An 18,763-nucleotide genomic window follows, 5' to 3' on the forward strand; every position below is an offset into this window, starting at 1 on the left:
CAGTTTGCTGAGATGTTTATGCTTTGTGTATCTGATCAACCAGGCAAAATTTAGCAAGAAAACTAATTTAGCATACCTGGTCTTTAATTTCACATTTTCTTTCATGGGTTATCAAGAAGTGCTATTCCTGTCCCATACTGTGCTACTGGAAGAGCCTGGTTACCCAACCATCAGGGTAACTTGGCCACGTTTGACCACCATGTTTCTGGTCTGAGGCCTTCAGTGTGTGAAGCATGGCAGACAGGGTGGGCAGGCCCCAGGTGTCCTGCAACACACAGGATGGCTCTCATTTCATGTCTAGCTTCTGTTAGAAAAAGACTCCAACAGGTGACTTTGAAACAAAACATTTTCTAAAGGTTATTTTCATTCTAGAAAGATTGGGCACTCTCTCAAGGACCCAGGGTCACCATCAGCTCAGGGTTTGCCTCCTGCAGAGAAGGGAGCTCTTCTTTCTCAGCCTATCCCTGGGCTCGAGGCTCTTCAAGAACCTGGGCTCCAGCAGAGCTTCTGAGCACCTAGACACAAGCAGCCATCAGGGAGAAGCCCCAGGTGGCCAGGTGGCCAGAGTGGCTAGTCCCCACTAGAATCCTGGTGGGAAGATCAGGAAGCCTGCATTTTATGGAATATTTCTCAACTGTTGGCTTAATCACATTTACATGCATAAGCAAACATGCACAGATGTGCACAGACGTAAATTGCATGTGTTTAAATGTGTTCCCCCAAGGTTCTTCTTGATGTTTAGAGGCTCTGTGAAGACCCACCAAGGCACGGGGCACCTGTGCTATTGGCTGACTGCTTAATCTGCCAAGTCTAGAGTGGCATCCCTGGTGAGATGCCAAGAACTAAACCCGCAGCTCTGTGTGAAAAGTCACACAGCTTTCCCCTGGGAGTAAGCCGCAGCTCTGTGCTGACATTGAGAGCTGGGGAGGGGCGCCGTCAGCTCAGGCTGCTGGGGCACAGAGTGCTGGGTGTTGTCACCAGTTGTCTCGATGAGGGAAAGACTTGTGCCTGGACCGGGGCCTGCTGTTGAGATGGAATCAAACACTGCTTTTCCCTTCCCGTCCTGCTGGGAAGGCCGTGGACCCAGTGTTCACAGCCGTGAGGGTTTGTGCACAGTGGTCTGAGAGAGGTCTGAAACTTGTGTCAGCTAACTAGGGTCTTAGCCACATGTAGGTCCTTCTCCACTTTCTAAACTCGAGCTTTCCACCTTAGTTTGTTTAGGGTCCTATTTTATGTAGTCTGTCTGCAGAAGTACAGGTGACTGGCTTTGGAAACGCATTAGGAAGCTGGTGGATCGCCTTCTGTGGCTGCGTGGGGTTAGTTTGTTCCAAGGCCGTCACCTAGAATATGTTTGGTTTGAAACCAGAAGACAAATCAAAATGAAAGGGGTTTTTCCAGACAGAAAAGCAGTGGTTGTGACACACAGATGCGTGGTCCTATGTCACACAGTCACACAGTTAGGAAGTCAGCCCCAGTGCTCGGCTCACCTGACCACACCTGGACCCCTCGCAGGCACCTGGAACATGCTGGTGGGTGCACGTGGGAACACAGGTGACAGGGCAAAACCAGGAGGAGGGGCCGCTGGTGGCCACACACACACACAACGCTGGTGCTGGTGCTCGAACTCAGGGCCGCACCGCGCCTGGCCAGTCACCTGCGATCATTAGCAGAACCAACAGGCTGCTCAGGAAGGGTTGCCGGGTGAGCTGGGGTGAGGCAGACCATCTGGTCTGAGGGGAGGCAAAGGTCGCTCGGTTGACGTTCCCGGCAGGAAGGGGTGATAATTCCCTACCTTTCAGACAGCCCTCATGCGGCCCCAGGCCCCAGGAGCCAGCAGAGTCGACTCTAGTGGCCCCCGTGGGGACCCTCCAGTGCGTCTTTGACTGCTGCAGGTTCTCTGGAAGACACACCACACAACAGCTTCCCCCTGGGAGTGAGCCACCGTGGCAGCTGGCTCCTGGAGACCCTCGAGCCTCCCATCCTGGAGGCCCCACTGGATCAGCCCCAGGGGGCAGGTGTGCCAGGTCTTCGCTCAGCCACTGCTGCTGGGACACTGGTGTCCCAGTGGGCTACACTCCAGGAGCTCATGACCCAGCAAGGCCAAGCAGCTCCAGAAAGACTGTCAACCAAAGGGACAGTGGAGCTGGGTCCACCGGGCAGTCACTGCTCACAACCAAACTCCTAGTTGTGTCTGATTTATTAGCATCAGCCCAGCACCTCCTGTCCTCACCCCCACTCACTGAGCACAGCGTAGTCATCTTATGTAGAGCTGCGCCCACGTCCCTGTCAACAGAGGCAGGCCCGGGCCATTGTCAGGGCACCTTCTATGGGAGAAGCACAGAGTGGGTGCAGCATGCCCGATGGAGCTCAGGAGAGACACCTCTCCTGCTGCAGCACCTCAGGTGCTCTTCCTGCTCCTTGGTGGCAAGGAGCTTCCTCCTGCCCCGGGCCAGCAGCAGACTCCTCAGGGCTGCTGCACCTTGGCCCTGCGGTGGTGGTGCAGACCACGACCCCAAGGTGACAGGAAGACAGAACGCAGCAGGACAGTGCCAAGCATGACTCAGGCGTCCACAGGGGAGACCGGGGCAGTGGGGTGGCACAGGAACGAAGCCTGAGCCGGCAGCAGCCTCAGGAGCAGATGTGGAGTGCCAGGTGTCTGTGCTGCGAGGCTGCTGATGTTTGCTCCTCAGGGACACGTGTCTACCTTGACTGTGAATGGAGATGAGGAGTTTCTGAGAGGTGGTGACTTAGATAAAACAAGTTTCCATGAGTCACCCTGTGAGTGTGACAGGAGCCCACGGGTTCTAGAGGGAATGCCATTCGGGACTTAGAGATTAAGTGCTTGCTTTAATTCCCAGGACCCTCCAGCACTGCGGTCACACATGGACCAAAATCATACAGTGACACGCATTTCCTGTGACTGTGCTTGTGTGCAGGCTGTGCGTGACCTTCACATCAAGGCAGGGCACATGGCCAGAGAAGCCTCTGGCTGTGCTTGTGAGAAGCTGAGGCTCATAGAGATCAGGGCTGCAAATGCTGGCTGTACAGTCAGGCTGGGCTGTGGGCTGTGGGTACTGGAGAGCTCAAGGCCATTCCATCTCTTTCTGCAAAGAGTAGCTGAGCAACTCGTAATTAATCAAAGTCAGTTATTGTAAACTTGATCTACAGAAACTGGTCTTTGCATGAAGAATTTTATTTTCAAAATACACAGTAATGGTCAACTTTACATTTATTAATTTCTTTATTCTAAAGGTGATTGATCGGTGGTGGAGGGAGTTCTATTAGCAGATGAGGTGTCTGTGATGACAAATGTGATTTGGGGTTTCTGTTGAGGAAAAGAGATTAAACGGCCATCAGGGCCCAGTGAGTGATGTGCATGTGATGCTCCAGTCCCCCCAGAACAGTCACTAAACAAAGACCTGGATGCACATGTGCATATACCTGCCTCCCTGTGCAGACACCTTGCCTCTCCAGGTGCAGGAGTGAGATCTGCCAGGAGGGGCTCGGCCTTCCAGACCAGCCCCCACAGACGGCTCCTCCCCTGTGCTGCTGCCAGACTTTGTGAGGTCCCTTCTCCTGTTCCCTGAGGAGTCTCGGGCCCGCCCTGGACAGGCGCACTTGGGACAGGCCCCCATGGCTAGGATGATGCCCGACGGCATCCGGCTTGCCTTCTGCAGTCCCTGTATGGAGGCCAGGATGTGCCATGGCAGCCTTGTGCATGTGCCCCAGGGGAGAGGGGTTAGAGGAAGCTGAGCCCTGGTGACAGCTGCTCCACCGTGCTGTGTGATTACAGAGGCCAAGCAAAGCCACAGCCCTAGCAGAGCAAATGCAGGTGGGGTCACGGCAGAGGGGCGACTTTTGTCAGGGGAGAGCACTGGACTCTCCTGCAGCCTGTTGAGGGGCTGGCCATCAGCTCCCACAAACTGATTTTGGATGTGTCCGTGGGGCCTCACCATGACAGTCCTGTGTCTGATTCGGTCTTCCTCTGTGCAGCTCCCTGTCTCTGAGGGAAGGCCAGGCAAATGGCCCTGTGAATTCCTCCCACAGACATGGTGTTTGATGGTACAACTTCCTGGGGCTTGCCTCCTTTTAAGCCACGCACTGCGCTGGGCTGCAGCTTGCTGAAGCACCCTGACAGTTGGTGATGGACAGGCTCGAGTGTGTGAGGGGAAGACGGAGCCCTGTGCTGAGCCAGTGGCCTGTATCTGGCCCTGAATCCCCAGCTTCCCTTCAGGATGCTGCTCTCCATGTTGATTAGCCAATTATCCTCTCATGTCTTTCTCAGGGAAATGTCCCTGATGAGGGAAGCGAGTTGAAATGCAGACAGGCTGTGAAAATCAGAATTAGCCAACCGCATTTCTCCTGCAGTCAGCAGAAAAGGGAAGAGTTCTGAGACCAACGCAGAACAAAGAGGACATGTTTAGTATGCACGGCTTCAGCGTGAGGACACGGTGGGCCCCTGGGAGAAGGAATGCAGTGATGCTTCATCCTCTTAAAGACTGGCCTTCCCTACATCCAGGATGGGTGTCGGGACGTCTGGAAGGTGGGCAGGTTGGCGTATGAGGCCCTGAGGCTTCAGAGCAAGTCTTCCAAAAGCCAGACCTTTCTAGGGATCAGTCCGTGGTAAAACCGCTCTCCATGCATAAATATAAAACATAATCAAACCTGATATTTCCCAAATGTTCAGGTACTTTGAAACAAACCAGGAAACGTGATAAAGATGTAAGCCATGCATGTTTAAATGCAAGTGGCATGCACAGTGTGCTGGGGACCCCCTTCTGCCTGTGATGAGAGGAGAACTTGGGGAGGCAGGGAGCTCCGTCTGCCCCAGGGGTCCTCTTTAAGAAGAGCAGCTTATTCCCTATGCCTCGTGAATTTGATTTTTGTTCCAAGTGCTAGTCTGTCACCGAGCAGTCTGATGCCTGGAAGGACATCAGGCTCTTGGCTGTGGCCATCCCTAAGAGCGGGTCACCTAGGGGCACAGGGCTTCACTTGGGCCACAATTTGGCCATCTTGACTCAGCCGTCTCGCACTCCCTGTCCTGTCCCCAGGCTGGAGGAAAGTGTGATACGTGCACAACCACTCAGACAGCAGTGCTGGGGTGGGGCCACGCAGGGTCAGCACCCTCGGCCACTGTGCTGCGAGGCCAGGCCTGCACCCAGCAGGTGCACTCCACGTGCCTCAGCTTCTGGAGCACAGCCATGGCTTGTTCCAGGCGCGTGTTTTCTGGGTTCCCAGAGGCCTCTGGGTTGAGAGGAGTTTTCATTTTTTTTTCTTTTTTTTTTTAAACACTGAGTAAATTCACCAGAAAAAAAAATGCATGATATAATGTGGAAAGAGTGTGCCCTTGAAGAATGCAGCTGTTTTCAGAGGGCAGAGCTGGAAGGTGTGAACGGGGAAGAGGCTTTAAAGGTTTGAGTTGGAAATCAGATCTGGAGTTTTGGATATCAAGAGCCATTAAACTACTGTCTTTTTAAAAGTCATTAAAAAAATGGTGTCTCAGGCTGGGGTTGTGGCTCAGTCATAGAGCACTTGCTAGCACCTGTGAGGCCCTGGGTTTGATCCTCAACACCGCATACAAATAAATAAATAAAAATAAAGGTATTGTGCCCATCTACAACTAAAAAAAAAAAGGAAAAAAAAGTTGTCTCTGCAGGCTGCTTAGAAGGAGGTGGCACAGCCTCCCTCTGCCTGGATGAAGCAGGGTGACAGACACGCAGATCAAGGGTGTGACGCCCCAGGGAGGCTCCCAGCCCAGCTGACTGGGGAGGTGGGCACACACCTGCACCCTCTCAGAAAAAGAAAGCCGGGTCTTAGACTTTTCTAGTCCCTGGTTTACGACCAAAAGGTGGGACGTGCACTCTCCTCTGGGCCAAGCAGGCTCAAGGTTGTCCAGCTAGTTTGGAAACTGACCTATTGTGAGAGGGAAAGAGAGAGAGACAGACAATAGCAGAGGGACGGAGGCAGGATGGGACAGAACATGCCGAGCCAGTGGCTCTCAGGCAGCTGTGGTGGCAGGACGCCACCCTCCGCTAGTCTCGAATCCCTGAACTTAAGTAAGCCAGAGACCTAAAGTGTCTTCTAAAAGCAAGGTCTCAAAACTTTATCAATGGCCAGGCACGGTGGTGCACACCTATAATCCCAGCGGCTCTGGAGGCTGAGGAAGGAGGATCACGAGTTCAAAGCCAGCCTCAGCAAAAGCAGGGTGCTAAGCAACTCAGTGAGTCTCTGTCTCTAAATAAAATACAAAATAGGGCTGGGGTTGTGGCTTAGTGGTCCAGTGCCCAGAGTTCAATTCCCAGTACAAAAAAACTAAAATACTTTATGAATAAGTTAAATTTCTTCCATTCACATTCCATTAATTTAGATGCCTAATTAATAAAAGTTTTAAGAAATATAAGTTTCTAAGATTATATTTCTTAAAACTTTTATTTTTATATTTATTTCTATATTTTTATATTTCTAAGTCTGTAGGCAACTTAGCTCCCTGGTGAAAATTGTTAGTTTTCCTTCAGTTTACCTCATTTAGTTTAGTGGAAATTTTAAATCGTGGTTTAGCCTATGGAATGAGCAATACAGCATCTCAAATCATCAGAGAGTTGAGCCCTTGGCCCAGTCAGAAGGCCCTGCCCCACGGCCTCCTGGCCTGCGGCCTGTTGTACAGCTGCAGGGCTAGCTCTGGACAGCAGAGTCAGCCGGAGCAGACTTCCTTGGTGAGGCAGAGCGGGCACAGGAGGACAGGGCCGGAGTGCTGCTCCCCTGTGCACTGCCCTAGGCAGCGGCTTCCTGTAGGACAAGGACAGGGACCCAGCCTCCTGCCTGCAGGTCCGCTCTCCTCCACCTACTCCATTCACAGATGTGGCTGATGTTGGCTGAGGAGCCCTTCCCTGTGCAGGCACCTCCCCTGGGCTGGGGGAGTGCTCGTCGGAAAGCCAGCACAGTCAGCCCCCCTCGAACCATGCAGTTCAGAGAACCACACTCCAAACCCAGGCTCCAGAGGCCATGGCAGGACATGGTGGCCAGCAGGCAGTCCGTTCCAGTGAAAGTTCTGTTCTGTAAACACATGTACAAACTAGGCCTGTGCCTGTGTTGCAAAAGTCACAGCCAGAGGCTCCTGTGAGCGTCCTCACCCCTGGCCAATGGGACAGGCCCTCACCAAACACGGTGACAGAAGTGACACGCTTGGATCCACAGTGAAGAGGGTGGCTCTTCAGAGCCCATCTCCCCCTCACACAACCGCCTGGCACCGCTCACACCAGGGATGGGCTGGTGCTCAGCCGACGCACGATGCATGTGACTCAAACCATCTCCCTCGCATGATAAACCACCGGGTTCCTTTCCCCTGGAACTGAGACGCGGTCCCTGCAGCCGAGGAAACCTCCCTCTGCATGTCCTGGCCTGCGCTCCATTCCCCGTCCCGGCTGTGTCAACCTTGTGCTGAGCTCTCGGTGGAAACAGACGCCAGGGCTGGGCCCTGGGTGGGGCCTGGGCTCTGCCCTGGAGGGCAGGCTGCCTGCTGCCCACTACTCCTGGGCTCTCTGGGGACGATCCTGTTGGCCAAGGGAGTGATAGTGGTCTGCTCAGGTTGGGACCCAACCAGTGTTCCCGGTTCCATGACTTTGAACAATGGAGCAAAAGTTCTCCTTGGAGTCACTCTTCATCTGCAGTGAGGCAGTGATGTGGGCCTGCAGGGAGCTGTAGCCTTAGAAGCCATGGGTGGGACTGCTTGGGGACAGAGGCTGCTCAAGCAGGCCTACAGGGGGCTGCTCTCAGGGCTCTGTGATGTGCTTCTCCTGTGACTTCGGGAGATGGCACCGAGGCTTGGCCCTCACCACATCCATTCCTCATGCCCCCTCCCCGTTGCCAGGGCTCCAGGCTGAGCCTCACCTCCAGGTGTCGCCCAGTGCTCTGTGCCCTCCTGCAGAGCTGGCTCCAGGACCCTCAGGCCACTGATGCCCCTCATGGGGCCCGGCCTCCTCTCTGAAGCCCACCCTCCCTAGCGGCCCGTCCCCTACCTTGTCCAGTTTTCCTTATAGCAGGAACCGCTCTGACACCATAGCAGGTCTTGTTTTCGCCTGTGTCACCGGCACGACTTCCAGGAGTCAAGCATGTTGCCTTTGGTTTGTGTCCGGCTCTCAGTGTGACGCAGCAGATAGTGGTCAGGGCCCCTGGGCCCAGCAGGGCTGCTTGGGCAAAGTGATCTGATTAAAGGACTGTGAAAGGTCACCCTCTCCAGAGGCTCCTTGTGTTCAGTGTGAAGATGTCCAGCACTGAGCCCAGGTGGGTGGACAGCCAAGGGAAGGCTGTGCATGCCCGTCTCAGGTAGCCTCTGTTCCATGGGACCTTGTTCTTGTGAGAGACAAGTATCCCCCTGGCAGGGGTGTCCAGCTCCTCTTCCTTCCTGTGTCCTGGGAGGATTTGACAATGACAGGAGCAGGGAGAGGGGCATCTCAGGAGCGAGTGACCTAGCGGGGAGTCTTCCAGGTGTGAAGGAGAGGAGCCAGCCAGTCTAGTCCCCTCGGCCCTGGACTGAGTTGGCAGGCACCACAAGAGGATGTGTGGACCCTGCCAGATTCGAGGGGGACCCTGGCCACTGCTCCGCAGAGTAGACGGATTTACAAAGGCAGATGGCAAAGACAACATCGAGGACTCAGGTGCAGGGCAGTGGAGCCCAGCAGGCCCTCCGTGGCCCGCCAGGGGCCGATTCTCCAGAGCAACAAGACTGCAGCACGGAGAGGACCCCAGAGGAGACTGCACAGCTGCCAGGACACCACTGCACAATTTCAGCAATTCCACAGGACACACGGCGCCCAGATCACCGCTGCCTTGTGGAGCAGCACAGACTGCAGCCTGGGACAGGGGTTTGCCAGGCCGCACAGCTGCAGTGCCGGTCCCTCCTGCTGTCTTGCTTGTCCTGTGAGCAGCTCCTGTTTTCCTGCTGCTTCACAGCAGCACAACGGGGAGGGGGGGGGGGACAGTGGGAGAGGCCTGGGCTGGGGTCCTAACCCAGGTAAGCACTGGCCTGCCCTCTATTAAGAAGGCCATAAGGTAGGGCCACAGCAGGACACGTCTCCCTCTCCAAGCAGAGCTTACGCAGACGTGGAACAGACTGCTGTAGAGATCTCGCAAACACAGAGACGGCACCAGCACAAGCCCATGCAACTCAGAGCCCTGCTTTCCCTGGTTTAGAACGTGAAAAGCCAGCCAACGCTCAACAACTTTTTACGAACTTTAGGAAATCATACGCCCAATAGAAATCATTCACCTTAAACAACTTCTAAGAGCTTTGGATAATTTAAACATGAAGGAAACTCAAATACTTCTTCTTCTACCTTTATGGCCCTCAGCAGCTGGTGTCCCTGCGTGCCCCCAGCATCCGTGCCACTGCTGCCTGGGCCACCCGTCCAGCACAGGTGTATCACTGCTGCCTGGGCCACCTGTCCAGCACAGGTGTATCACTGAAGGTCCAGCACAGGTGTATCACTGCTGCCTGGGCCACCCGTCCAGCACAGGTATATCACTGAAGGTGATGTTCAGATGTGTGACTAACACTTAAGGGTTTGGGGCTGCAGAGGACAGATTATATCAGAAAAACACACTCTAGTTTGGAAAAGTAAGAAAAAAAAAAACAGATCGAGGTAGGAGACACTGGCTATGTTGATTGAGCAAATGAGAAGCAAAGGAACCATCCGGGAAGAGGAGCCCAGTTGGAGCAGGAGCTCAAAAGTGGGTCCTACGTGAGCTGGGGCTGTGGTACTGAGCAGCACCCGCTGGGCAGTCCCTGTCCTACCAGCCAGGGAGGGACACCAAGGTTTTCACAGCGTTGGAGGAGACCTGCAGGGAGGTTCCAGAGCTGCTTCCCTGGTCTGAAGAAGTGGCAGATGTGTCTGTTGGGAAGAGGGTCAGCACAGCAGAGCCTCAAGGTGGCTGGGTCCCCCTGCCCCTCCGGAGCCCTTTCTGCATCCTCATCCTGGCTCTCGCCTGCCTGCCCTCATCCTCCCTGCTCGGTTCTCCCTTCCTGTGCCGGCACCTGGAGCTGGCAGCCAGGGCTCCTCTGGTCCTGGTCCGGGGCCCAGGGCTTTCCTGACTTTCCGATTTCCCCTCCACACCATGGACCTCAGCTGCCTCCATCGGGGTCCTGGCAGGTGGTCCTGATAGGGCCCAGGGAATTCCAGCACCTCCTCAATCCAGGCCACACCAACAAGAAGCACCAAAGGGGGAAATCAGAAGATGAATCCAGAAACAGAGGAGGCTTCTGGGGCCGGCAGAGGGACCCTGTGTACTGGGAGGGGCAGACGACCCGCTGGCTGTGCTGCGCGAGCCCCAGGCCCTGGTGGGGAGGGCGCTGCAGTCTGGTCACCGTGGAAACAGGCGGGCTGCACGGTGGTGCAGCGCCACACCCAGAATCCAGCGTGCCATCCCAGCTGTCTCTGGACAGCAGGTGCCTTGAGAAGTCCCTCGCCCGGTGTTGCTTTGTGTTGTCCCCTGTCAGAAGGAGCAGCAGGCTTGGGGCCTCTCAGAAGGTCCTCACATGCCTCAGTGAGGACAGACAGATTTCCTCTCACCAGGAGACCTGGTGAGCTGCGCTGAAGTCCAGCTTACAGATTTCACTTACTGAACACAGACACGTGCAGCCTGTGTGTCCCTCCCCGTGTGACATGGTTATGTGACATGTGTGACCTGTGCCACTGTTTCTTTCCTATCACTGCAATAGCTACTGAAGCACCATCGTCTGATCACCAGTGAACAGGTCCACAGTTCACAGGTCAGAAGCATGGCTGCCACTCTCCCCTCCCGTAGTTAGTGGGCACCTCTCCAGTGCAGTGGAACGGCAGGCTTCCGTGGCTTGAAGCGCCGGTAAGGCTCAGACCAGGCCTCCTCAGCCTGGCAGCCTGTGGTGGTGTCCGCCCTGATGTGGTTAGTACCGGCTTGACGGTAGCCTATTGTAGTGACTAGAAGGAACAGCAGTGACTCGGTTGGACCAGATGTGTCTCCAAAGCTGTGTCGGGCATGTTTCCTAGAAACAAACTGCTCAGAATCCACTGCTTGTGTTCATAAACTTGGGTCCACAGAGCTGTGGCCACGAACTCGTCCTGAGGATGGAGGGAAAACACCCAAAGGATCTTATACTTTTCTTAGGAAAACCTCCAGACTGCCTGACCATGCGTGTGTGGCGGGAATTGCACTTGGCAAGCTGGCTTGGAAATAAGGTGGCCCCACAGCATGTCATACAACTCTGTGGGTTGAAAGCGCACATGTAACAGCGGTCACAGGTTTGTGGTCACTGGGGAGGCGCAGGACAGGCTCCGTGCCTCATCACCTGGAAGTGGCTGGACAGGCCATCTCCAATGGCCATCCCAGGATGAAACTTCTGCAGTCCCCAGTGCCAAAGCCTGGGCTGGTGTCCTGAGAGGTGACCACCCTTCACAGTCTGTTTTCTCTGGCACTTTGGGGATGACAGATTAAAAAGGCACAACTCCACAAGGGAAGAAAGTGGCATGAGCTTCTCTGGACCCTCTCCAAGGGGTCATGTTCCTTTACCTAGAGCAGGAGTGTGCACTTTGACTCTCAGAAAACAGTGTTCTTCTCATCACAAGGGTGTTCTTTGGTAGAACATGAATTACTGTATAGAAACTAGTAGCTGACTCAAGAAATTCTCATGGCTAATATCCACTTTGTGGATGATTTGTACCACATTTTTAATCCCGAATGGCACAGGAAATTGTGGTCTATTTGCCAAAGCCCAGGTATGCATGTGACTCATTTCACATTAGTTCAGCAAAAACCACTCCCCATGTAAATTGCCTGGATGCAGAAACCAGAGGTAGAGATCCAGAAGCTCCCAATGAATGGTCCTGAATCTTACCACGCCCAGGCACAGGCACATCCTCTTGCTGATGAGCAACTGCCCCTCCCTTAGTCTGCACAGAGAAGACCTGCTTTTCTCTGAATGTGCTTCAGAGCAGTTAGATAGTGGTGATGGAGAGGCTCTGCTGACCTGCAAGGACTCCTGGCCATGGACGACCCTGAGCATTAGGAACTTGAAAAGCCACACCCCACGGCAGCAGTGTGCTCAGATGCACATCCTGTGGCCCGACTTCAGGCTCCTTCTGCAGTGTGCTGGTTTCCCCCTCCTGCTCAGGGGTCGAGTGCACTGGGACAAGGCAGTGTGACAAGGCCAGCAGCCATGTGTGCCAGGCTTCTGGGGGGCAGGAGGCCACGCAGTGCTTCCTAACAACACAACTCTCACAAGAGATGTCCTGGCGGTTTCTCTGTCCCCACCTACCAGAGGTCTGCCAAGGCTCCGGATGCCCACGTCCCCACTTCACACAGGCACAAGCAGCAGAGGACCTATGGGGACCTGGTCAGGTGACTCCTCCTTTCCTGCTCATTGTCACATGATTGCCAAGGCACAGTGCGCCACCGTGCTGTGGAACCTCACGTGGGAGGCGGGCCACACTCTCCCTCTTCCCATGGGAAGTGCCCCAAACTCTCCCACTTCCCCATAGGAGGGCCCTGTCCCAGCTTGTCCGGCTTCACCCGTCAGAGTGGCCGTGCGGCTGTGTGAGGAAGCTCATCCACTCGTCTTTGAATCTTGACGCGGCCTGAGTGGTGAGATTGACAGACACCTCATTATCAAAAGGTGAGCCGGACTCCTCAGTCCAGAGACGCTGTGGGAGGACAGGTAACTTGAAGTAACTGAGGTGAGGACAGGAGAGCGGCCGTCCCATCCCCACTGCACTGGTAGGAAGACAGACCTTCAAGTCTGGGCCACCGTCTGGTGACCAGTGTGGCTCTGCGAGGCTGTGGGGAGTGCACGGGGCAGATAGGTTTCCTTGTCTGTTATCCACTGTCAACACCTGCTGCTTTTCAAAATTCTCCAAGACGGGAGGCCTAGTTTCCCAGGAGAACTCATGGAGGTGATCAGGGAAATCGTAGGCCTCACCTGGCTGCGGTTCCTTCTTTGACTCAACTTCCAAATGCTTCCACCTGCATGTGTGCCTTCGCAGTTTCAAACCAGGACTTAGGAACTCATCGTGTGGTCCAGGGGGCAGGACAGCCACCAGGGTCAGCGGGCAGAAGCCACCAACTTGGTATTCCCCAGGGCGCTTCTCCAGTCATAGCCGTGAGCACAAGAATATAAAGCTGGTGTTCCCAAAGTCGTTAGAACAGGCTTGACTTGGCTCTGAAGCTTGAACCGAGGCTGACAGCAGGCTTTGCATGAGGGTGGCACTGCCACCATGTTTCCAATGGCGTCCCCTGGTCTGGTGTCCTTTCCTTCTGCTGCTCTTTGGGGATACATCATCTTGTAATAAGGGAGACGATGCGTAGAGTGGTCCGGAAGAGAGACGGCATCTGCTCCATTTGACCTGGTGCATTTGGCTCTCAGTGTTGGGATGCAGATCTTAGCTATTTGTTGACTCCAGGGGGTTAGTCTCTATTGAGCTCCAAATCTCTTTTCACTAACATACAATCCATGAACCAAGTACCAGAGTTCAGTATCTCAGCTTTAGTCACCTGGCATTTTCTACTGGTCAATATGCCTCATCCCCCCAAACCATTACTAATGTTAAAAATTCTTCTCACTCTGGTGTTTTAGTCATGGAAACAAAGAAGAGACATGGAAATGGGAGACAGTGGCCAAATCAACCCGAGGGGGTGCACTCGAGAGCCACGTGTTATCTGTTGTGCAACCCACACAACATCACTTACGTGGAAAGGCGAATAGAGATACAAATCCCAAATGTTCTTTGAGTGTTAACAGAGTGTGATTCTCAGTAGAGGGCTTGGCCGCATGTTGGATGTGGCCTCTTTTGGAAATCCTCCCTAAACACGTTTTCAGGTTGAACACAACACCCATCTTCCTGTCATTCCTTCCAGCTGCCCCCGGGTCCCTGTGACTGTGGTGGGAGACCTGGCAGCACTGTCTGCAGTGCCCAACTCCTCCCAGGCCCTTCCCTCTGCACAGGCCTGCGGGTTTCCCCTCACACTTGTGCTGTGGGGTTCCTGTGGCTTCACTCTGTGGCACGTAAGTCCCTGGAAGGAACTGGACTCAGAATCGCTCTTAGTGCAGCCGAATCCTGGGTGTGTCTGATGCGAGCTCCCCGTGGAGGGGCCTGCGAGGTCCTCAGCACAGCAGGCTCCCCTCCCCGTCGCCTGAGTGGGACTGCAGAAATAGACCATTTAAAAGCAATTGCTGAGAACATCTGTTTAAGAGTTGGCAAAACAAGAGTTCATGAGCTCTTGAGAAGTGTGGCGAGAAGGTGGATACGGTCAGTACTCGGCTGCCGGGCTGCGCATAAATAAACCTGTGCAGCAACAGGCCCATCTTGAACCTCGGAAGTGGGAATGTCTGTTTTACGCTGGGCTTATCATGTGTGTTGGTTGGTCTCAGACTGACTCGGGGGACTAGCAGCCCACGGGGGATGCTCCAAGGGCCTCGCTCCACCTGGCCCCCTCACTTCCCTCCTGTGGACACGTGACCAGAAGCAGCCAGGGCCTGCTCTGGGCCACGCCAGGGCCTGCCTGGCCATGCTGTGTCCTGCGGTTGCCCCTGAACTCCCAGTTCTAGCCACCTCTCTTTTCTTTCCCTTTGTCTTCTCTATTTCCTTTGCAGAAGACCATCCGATGAGCTGCCACGGCACACGCCTGCTGCAGGATGCGGAGAAGGACGACAACAATAACGAGGAGTACGACAACTACGACGAGCTGGTGGCCAAGTCGCTGCTGAACCTGGGCAAGATCGCCGAGGACGCGGCCCACCGCGCGCGGACCGAGTCCGAGATGAACAGCAGCACCTCCCACAGCCTGGAGGACGAGGGCGGCCAGAGCGAGAGCCTGAGTCGCAAGGGCGAGCTCAGCCTGGACCTGGACAGCGACGTGGTCAGGGAGACCGTGGACTCCCTGAAGCTGCTGGCGCAGGGCCACGGCGTGGTGCTCTCGGACGGCATTGGTGACCGCGGCCACGCAGAGGGGATGGCGCCGCAGGACAGCAGGAGCGTGAACTACGTGGTGCTGGGGAAGCCCGTGAGTAACGGGCTGGGCGAGAGGCTGGGCGAGGAGAGCGAGGAGGAGGTGTGCTTGAGCAGCCTCGAGTGCCTGCGCAACCAGTGCTTCGACCTGGCCCGCAAGCTCAGCGAGACCGACCCCCAGGACCGGGGCCCCCCGCCCAGCGCCAGCGCCCGGCAGCACGGCCGGCCAGAGGACGACTTCCCGGGCAGGACACCTGACCGGAGCTACTCGGACATGATGAACCTCATGCGGCTGGAGGAGCAGCTCAGCCCCAGGCCCAGAACGTTCTCTAGCTGCGCCAAGGAGGACGGGTGTCAGGAGAGGGATGACGACACCACCTCCATCAACTCGGACAGGTCTGAGGAGGTGTTTGACATGACCAAGGGCAACCTGACGCTCCTCGAGAAGGCCATCGCCCTGGAAACGGAGAGGGCCAAGGCCATGAGGGAGAAGATGGCCATGGACGCCGGGAGGAGGGACACTCTGAGGTCGTACGAGGACCAGTCTCCAAGACAGCTTCCCGGGGAGGACAGGAAGCCCAGGTCCAGTGACAGCCATGTCAAAAAGCCATACTATGGTAAAGGTAATATTTCTACCTAATGTAAGTTGCCTCATGGAAACATGAGCTGAACAAAAGATGTTGGTGATGGTCCTCAATTACAGTCTGACTCTCACTGAGTCCCGTCTCTGAGGCCCCTTCCAGAGTTGGTGCCAGAATTATATTTTGTGATGATGTTTCTGAAGAGCTAATGGAATGTTTGTCTGGGAAATGCATAAAGCTCAGTGTCCCGTTATTAGAGCAGATGAGTACCGAGGCATTCCTGGAGAGGCCAGGGCTGGTGCGTAAACACGCCCGAGGTAGCAGGCGCTGGGAGCCCGTGCCGCTGCAGAGGAACAAGGACCTGGGAAAGGCCAGGGACTGAGTGCTGGTTAGTCCATCAGAACCAAGCACATTTCACAAATGGGACTGGGGAGGTGGCCCTACAGTACATAAGTTGCCATCCGATGACACCCATTGGAGACACACCCCCAGAGCAGCACCCCGACAAACTGAGCAGCAGCAGGATGACCCAGGACACAGGAGAAGGGCCAGGGCTGCACATGAGCTCCCTGGGAGAGACAGGGGACAGAAGGTGCTGGCTGTGCCAGCCCTGGTGGCCTCGGCCGAGATCAACAGCACATTCTTTAGTGCACCCCCCCACACACTGATTCCATTTCACTAAGGAAGCAATTGCGGTGTTTTCTCAAATATAATTTATTATAAAACGCTCAAGACTATCCAGTATGATAGTTTTAGCTCAATTTCTCCTCATGAAAAATGCAGGCGCTTATGGCATATATCTATATATTTAACTATATATACCTACTTCCCATATATATAGTAAATATATACATACTCGACCTGAATGAATACTCGTGTTTGTAGAAGCAAGTGTCCACCTTGAGGCAGATTATGACACAGCCTCACGCAGGGGTCTGGTGTTGTCTATTTGCTCATTTTCAAGTTTCTTTTAGAACAAAGCAAGAATCAATTTCAAGAGCGAAATTGGTAACTCCTTAAAGCCTACTCTATTAGCACCAAAAATGTATCTGTTCTGTTGGTTTTTCACTTTATGCTGTGCATCACAAATTCTGAGTTTCCTCACTGTGGACCTGATAATGAAGTTTAAGAATGTAGTTTGAAAATCAGTTGCTGTGTAAACTTCAATCAGAAAAACTGCATCTTTTCTGCTGTGACATCGGTGTGTACTCTCCTCTCAATGTGTGCGTATAATTTCTGTGGCGAGTTGGGCACTGCTGGAAGCAAATCCAAATTTGAGATGAGCCTTAGCCAGATCTGTGCACTCCTGGTTGGCAGGTGGTGGGCCAACAGCCCTTCCAGCTGCCGAAGCACAACGCTGGGCCGCGGGGTCGGGGGGTGGCCAAGGGGCATGACCTTCCAAAGGAACCAAGCCTGCGTGTTTTAGGACAGGGCTGTCACTGTGGACAAGATGGGCCAGACCATCTCTTAGGATTGTGCGTTGAGTCTCTGAGAAGCTGAGGAGAACCCACACTCCAGTGAGGAGTGCCTCTGCTCCTGTGACCGCTCTGTGGCCCACGCAGACTGGGCTGTGCTTTCGTCCTGAGTCGGGGCTTTCGGGATGAGCGCTGACTCTGGGTAGCACAGTGGTCCTCTGCAGCCACATGGCCATGGAGGATGTGTCTCAGAGTCTGGGCTGCCGTGGCTGCTCTGTGTCTGTGGCCTCCAAACTCGGCTGCTTTATGCCCATTTTGAGTCATTTAGTTTTGCTGTTGTTTTGCTTTACTTTTTGAAAGAAATGAAATATAAAGCACTTGCTTCCCCTGTGTACATGGGGGTGGCTGGGAATGAAGGGTGAAAACTGAGCTGTGCTTTTCCACAGACGGAGAAGGACTGGGGCTTGGACTCTCCTATAAGGTGGGAGGCATCAGTTTCTCCTTCTCCCAGTTTTTCCAATCTGCCCCTGTCATTTCTATTTTCTACCAGCATTTTCTATATTGTTCCATGTAAACATTCAGAGCTAAATAAGTAAAGCCCATTAAGGCCAACGAAGGAGAACAAAGAGACTAAGGCTCTCTTTAAAAGAAAAAATGTCATGGGATCAGATCTCACCAACACATTGATGACAATTGTGGCAACTACCTAGCAGGTCTTCCGTCTGTCTTCAGGGGCTGTCACTGCAGTAAAGATGGGAGGATACTGTATCGATTCTCATTGTCCACAGTCCTCAAACTGATTTAATGTGTCAGTTTCCAAGTCTTGAGCTCATACAAAAGCATACGATGACCCCCTCTGTCCTCTGCCCATCACCTGCTCTACCCCAGCAAGCTAAGTGCAGTCACAGTTTGTTTCCTCTTGTTTGTTGCAAGGTTTCTGGTTGATTTTTGGTCTCTCTGCTTGCTCAGTTGTCTTGTGTTGGCTTCCACGTTTGCTTTTAAGATGAATTGCAATTGTACAAAGTAAGAAATCCAGGGGAGGTGATGGCAAAGGCAGGTAGCACATCCCACCTCAACTGGACCCCATGCATCGAGAGGAGATTATACGCTTGTTGTCTTCCAAAATGTGGATAATTTTGACATACCTTGTTTTTATAAAAACCTATACTTAATTTCAAAATGCTTTTCAAATCTTGAAATAATCAATTTGTGAGAAGTCTTAAGTGTCCTATGAAATAGACACTTGGTGATTAGTAATAGCCATCGAATTTTTATCTTCTGCAAGTCATCTGTACCTAGTTATTAATCTTTTATCTCTAGTTTATGATTTTAATCAATTATTTTCTCTGAAAATCTTACTAGGCACTTGCTATTTTATACTTAGATTGACTAAATTATACCAATATTCTTGCGGAATTATTCCAAGGTAGTAAAATTGCCAGGCTCTCAGTCTGCAGGTGTAAGAGAGGCCTTGACCAGGTCATGAGAGGCTGGACCACGCCACAGCACACACCATTGGGTGGGTTTCCAAGCTGCTGCACAATGGCAGGACAGATCAAGGGGAGGGTCTCCCTTGGCACCTCCCTGGCTCAGGAGGCCCCAGCACCTGAGAGGCCCGCTAGGAGACAAGCACTCTAGCCGACCAAGAAAGGGAGTCAACACAGGGACATTATTGGTCCTGTTCACATAAATAGCTTAAAAAGAAAGTTCAGAAGCATTCCATGTTTTAAAACAAAAGTTTTTTTCTTGATAGAAGTGAATTCTTAACTAAAACAATTATGATTGGCCTGATTAA

At 53.6% G+C, this 18,763-nt stretch overlaps 1 protein-coding gene across 9 annotated transcripts in view; it reads left to right on the forward strand.

The window, feature by feature from the left end:
- The window catches only part of MYT1L (myelin transcription factor 1 like), a gene marked incomplete at its 5' end in the record, with an annotated part of 133,517 nt that overhangs the window by 29,458 nt on the left and 85,296 nt on the right, over positions 1 to 18,763 (forward strand). For 6 of the 9 annotated variants that reach the window (XM_081265479.1, XM_081265477.1, XM_081265473.1 and 3 more), the window contains one exon: positions 14,618 to 15,589. In XM_081265479.1, the coding sequence (XP_081121605.1) occupies positions 14,618 to 15,589 (972 nt within the window). Of the gene's footprint in view, positions 1 to 14,617; positions 15,596 to 18,763 lie in introns of all 9 variants that reach the window. The other 3 variants (XM_081265476.1, XM_081265474.1, XM_081265472.1) reach the window with 1 other exon arrangement.

This window comes from Spermophilus citellus (genome assembly GCF_964194105.1).
Source record: "Spermophilus citellus genome assembly, chromosome: 13".
Classification (NCBI taxonomy): Eukaryota; Metazoa; Chordata; class Mammalia; order Rodentia; family Sciuridae; genus Spermophilus; species Spermophilus citellus.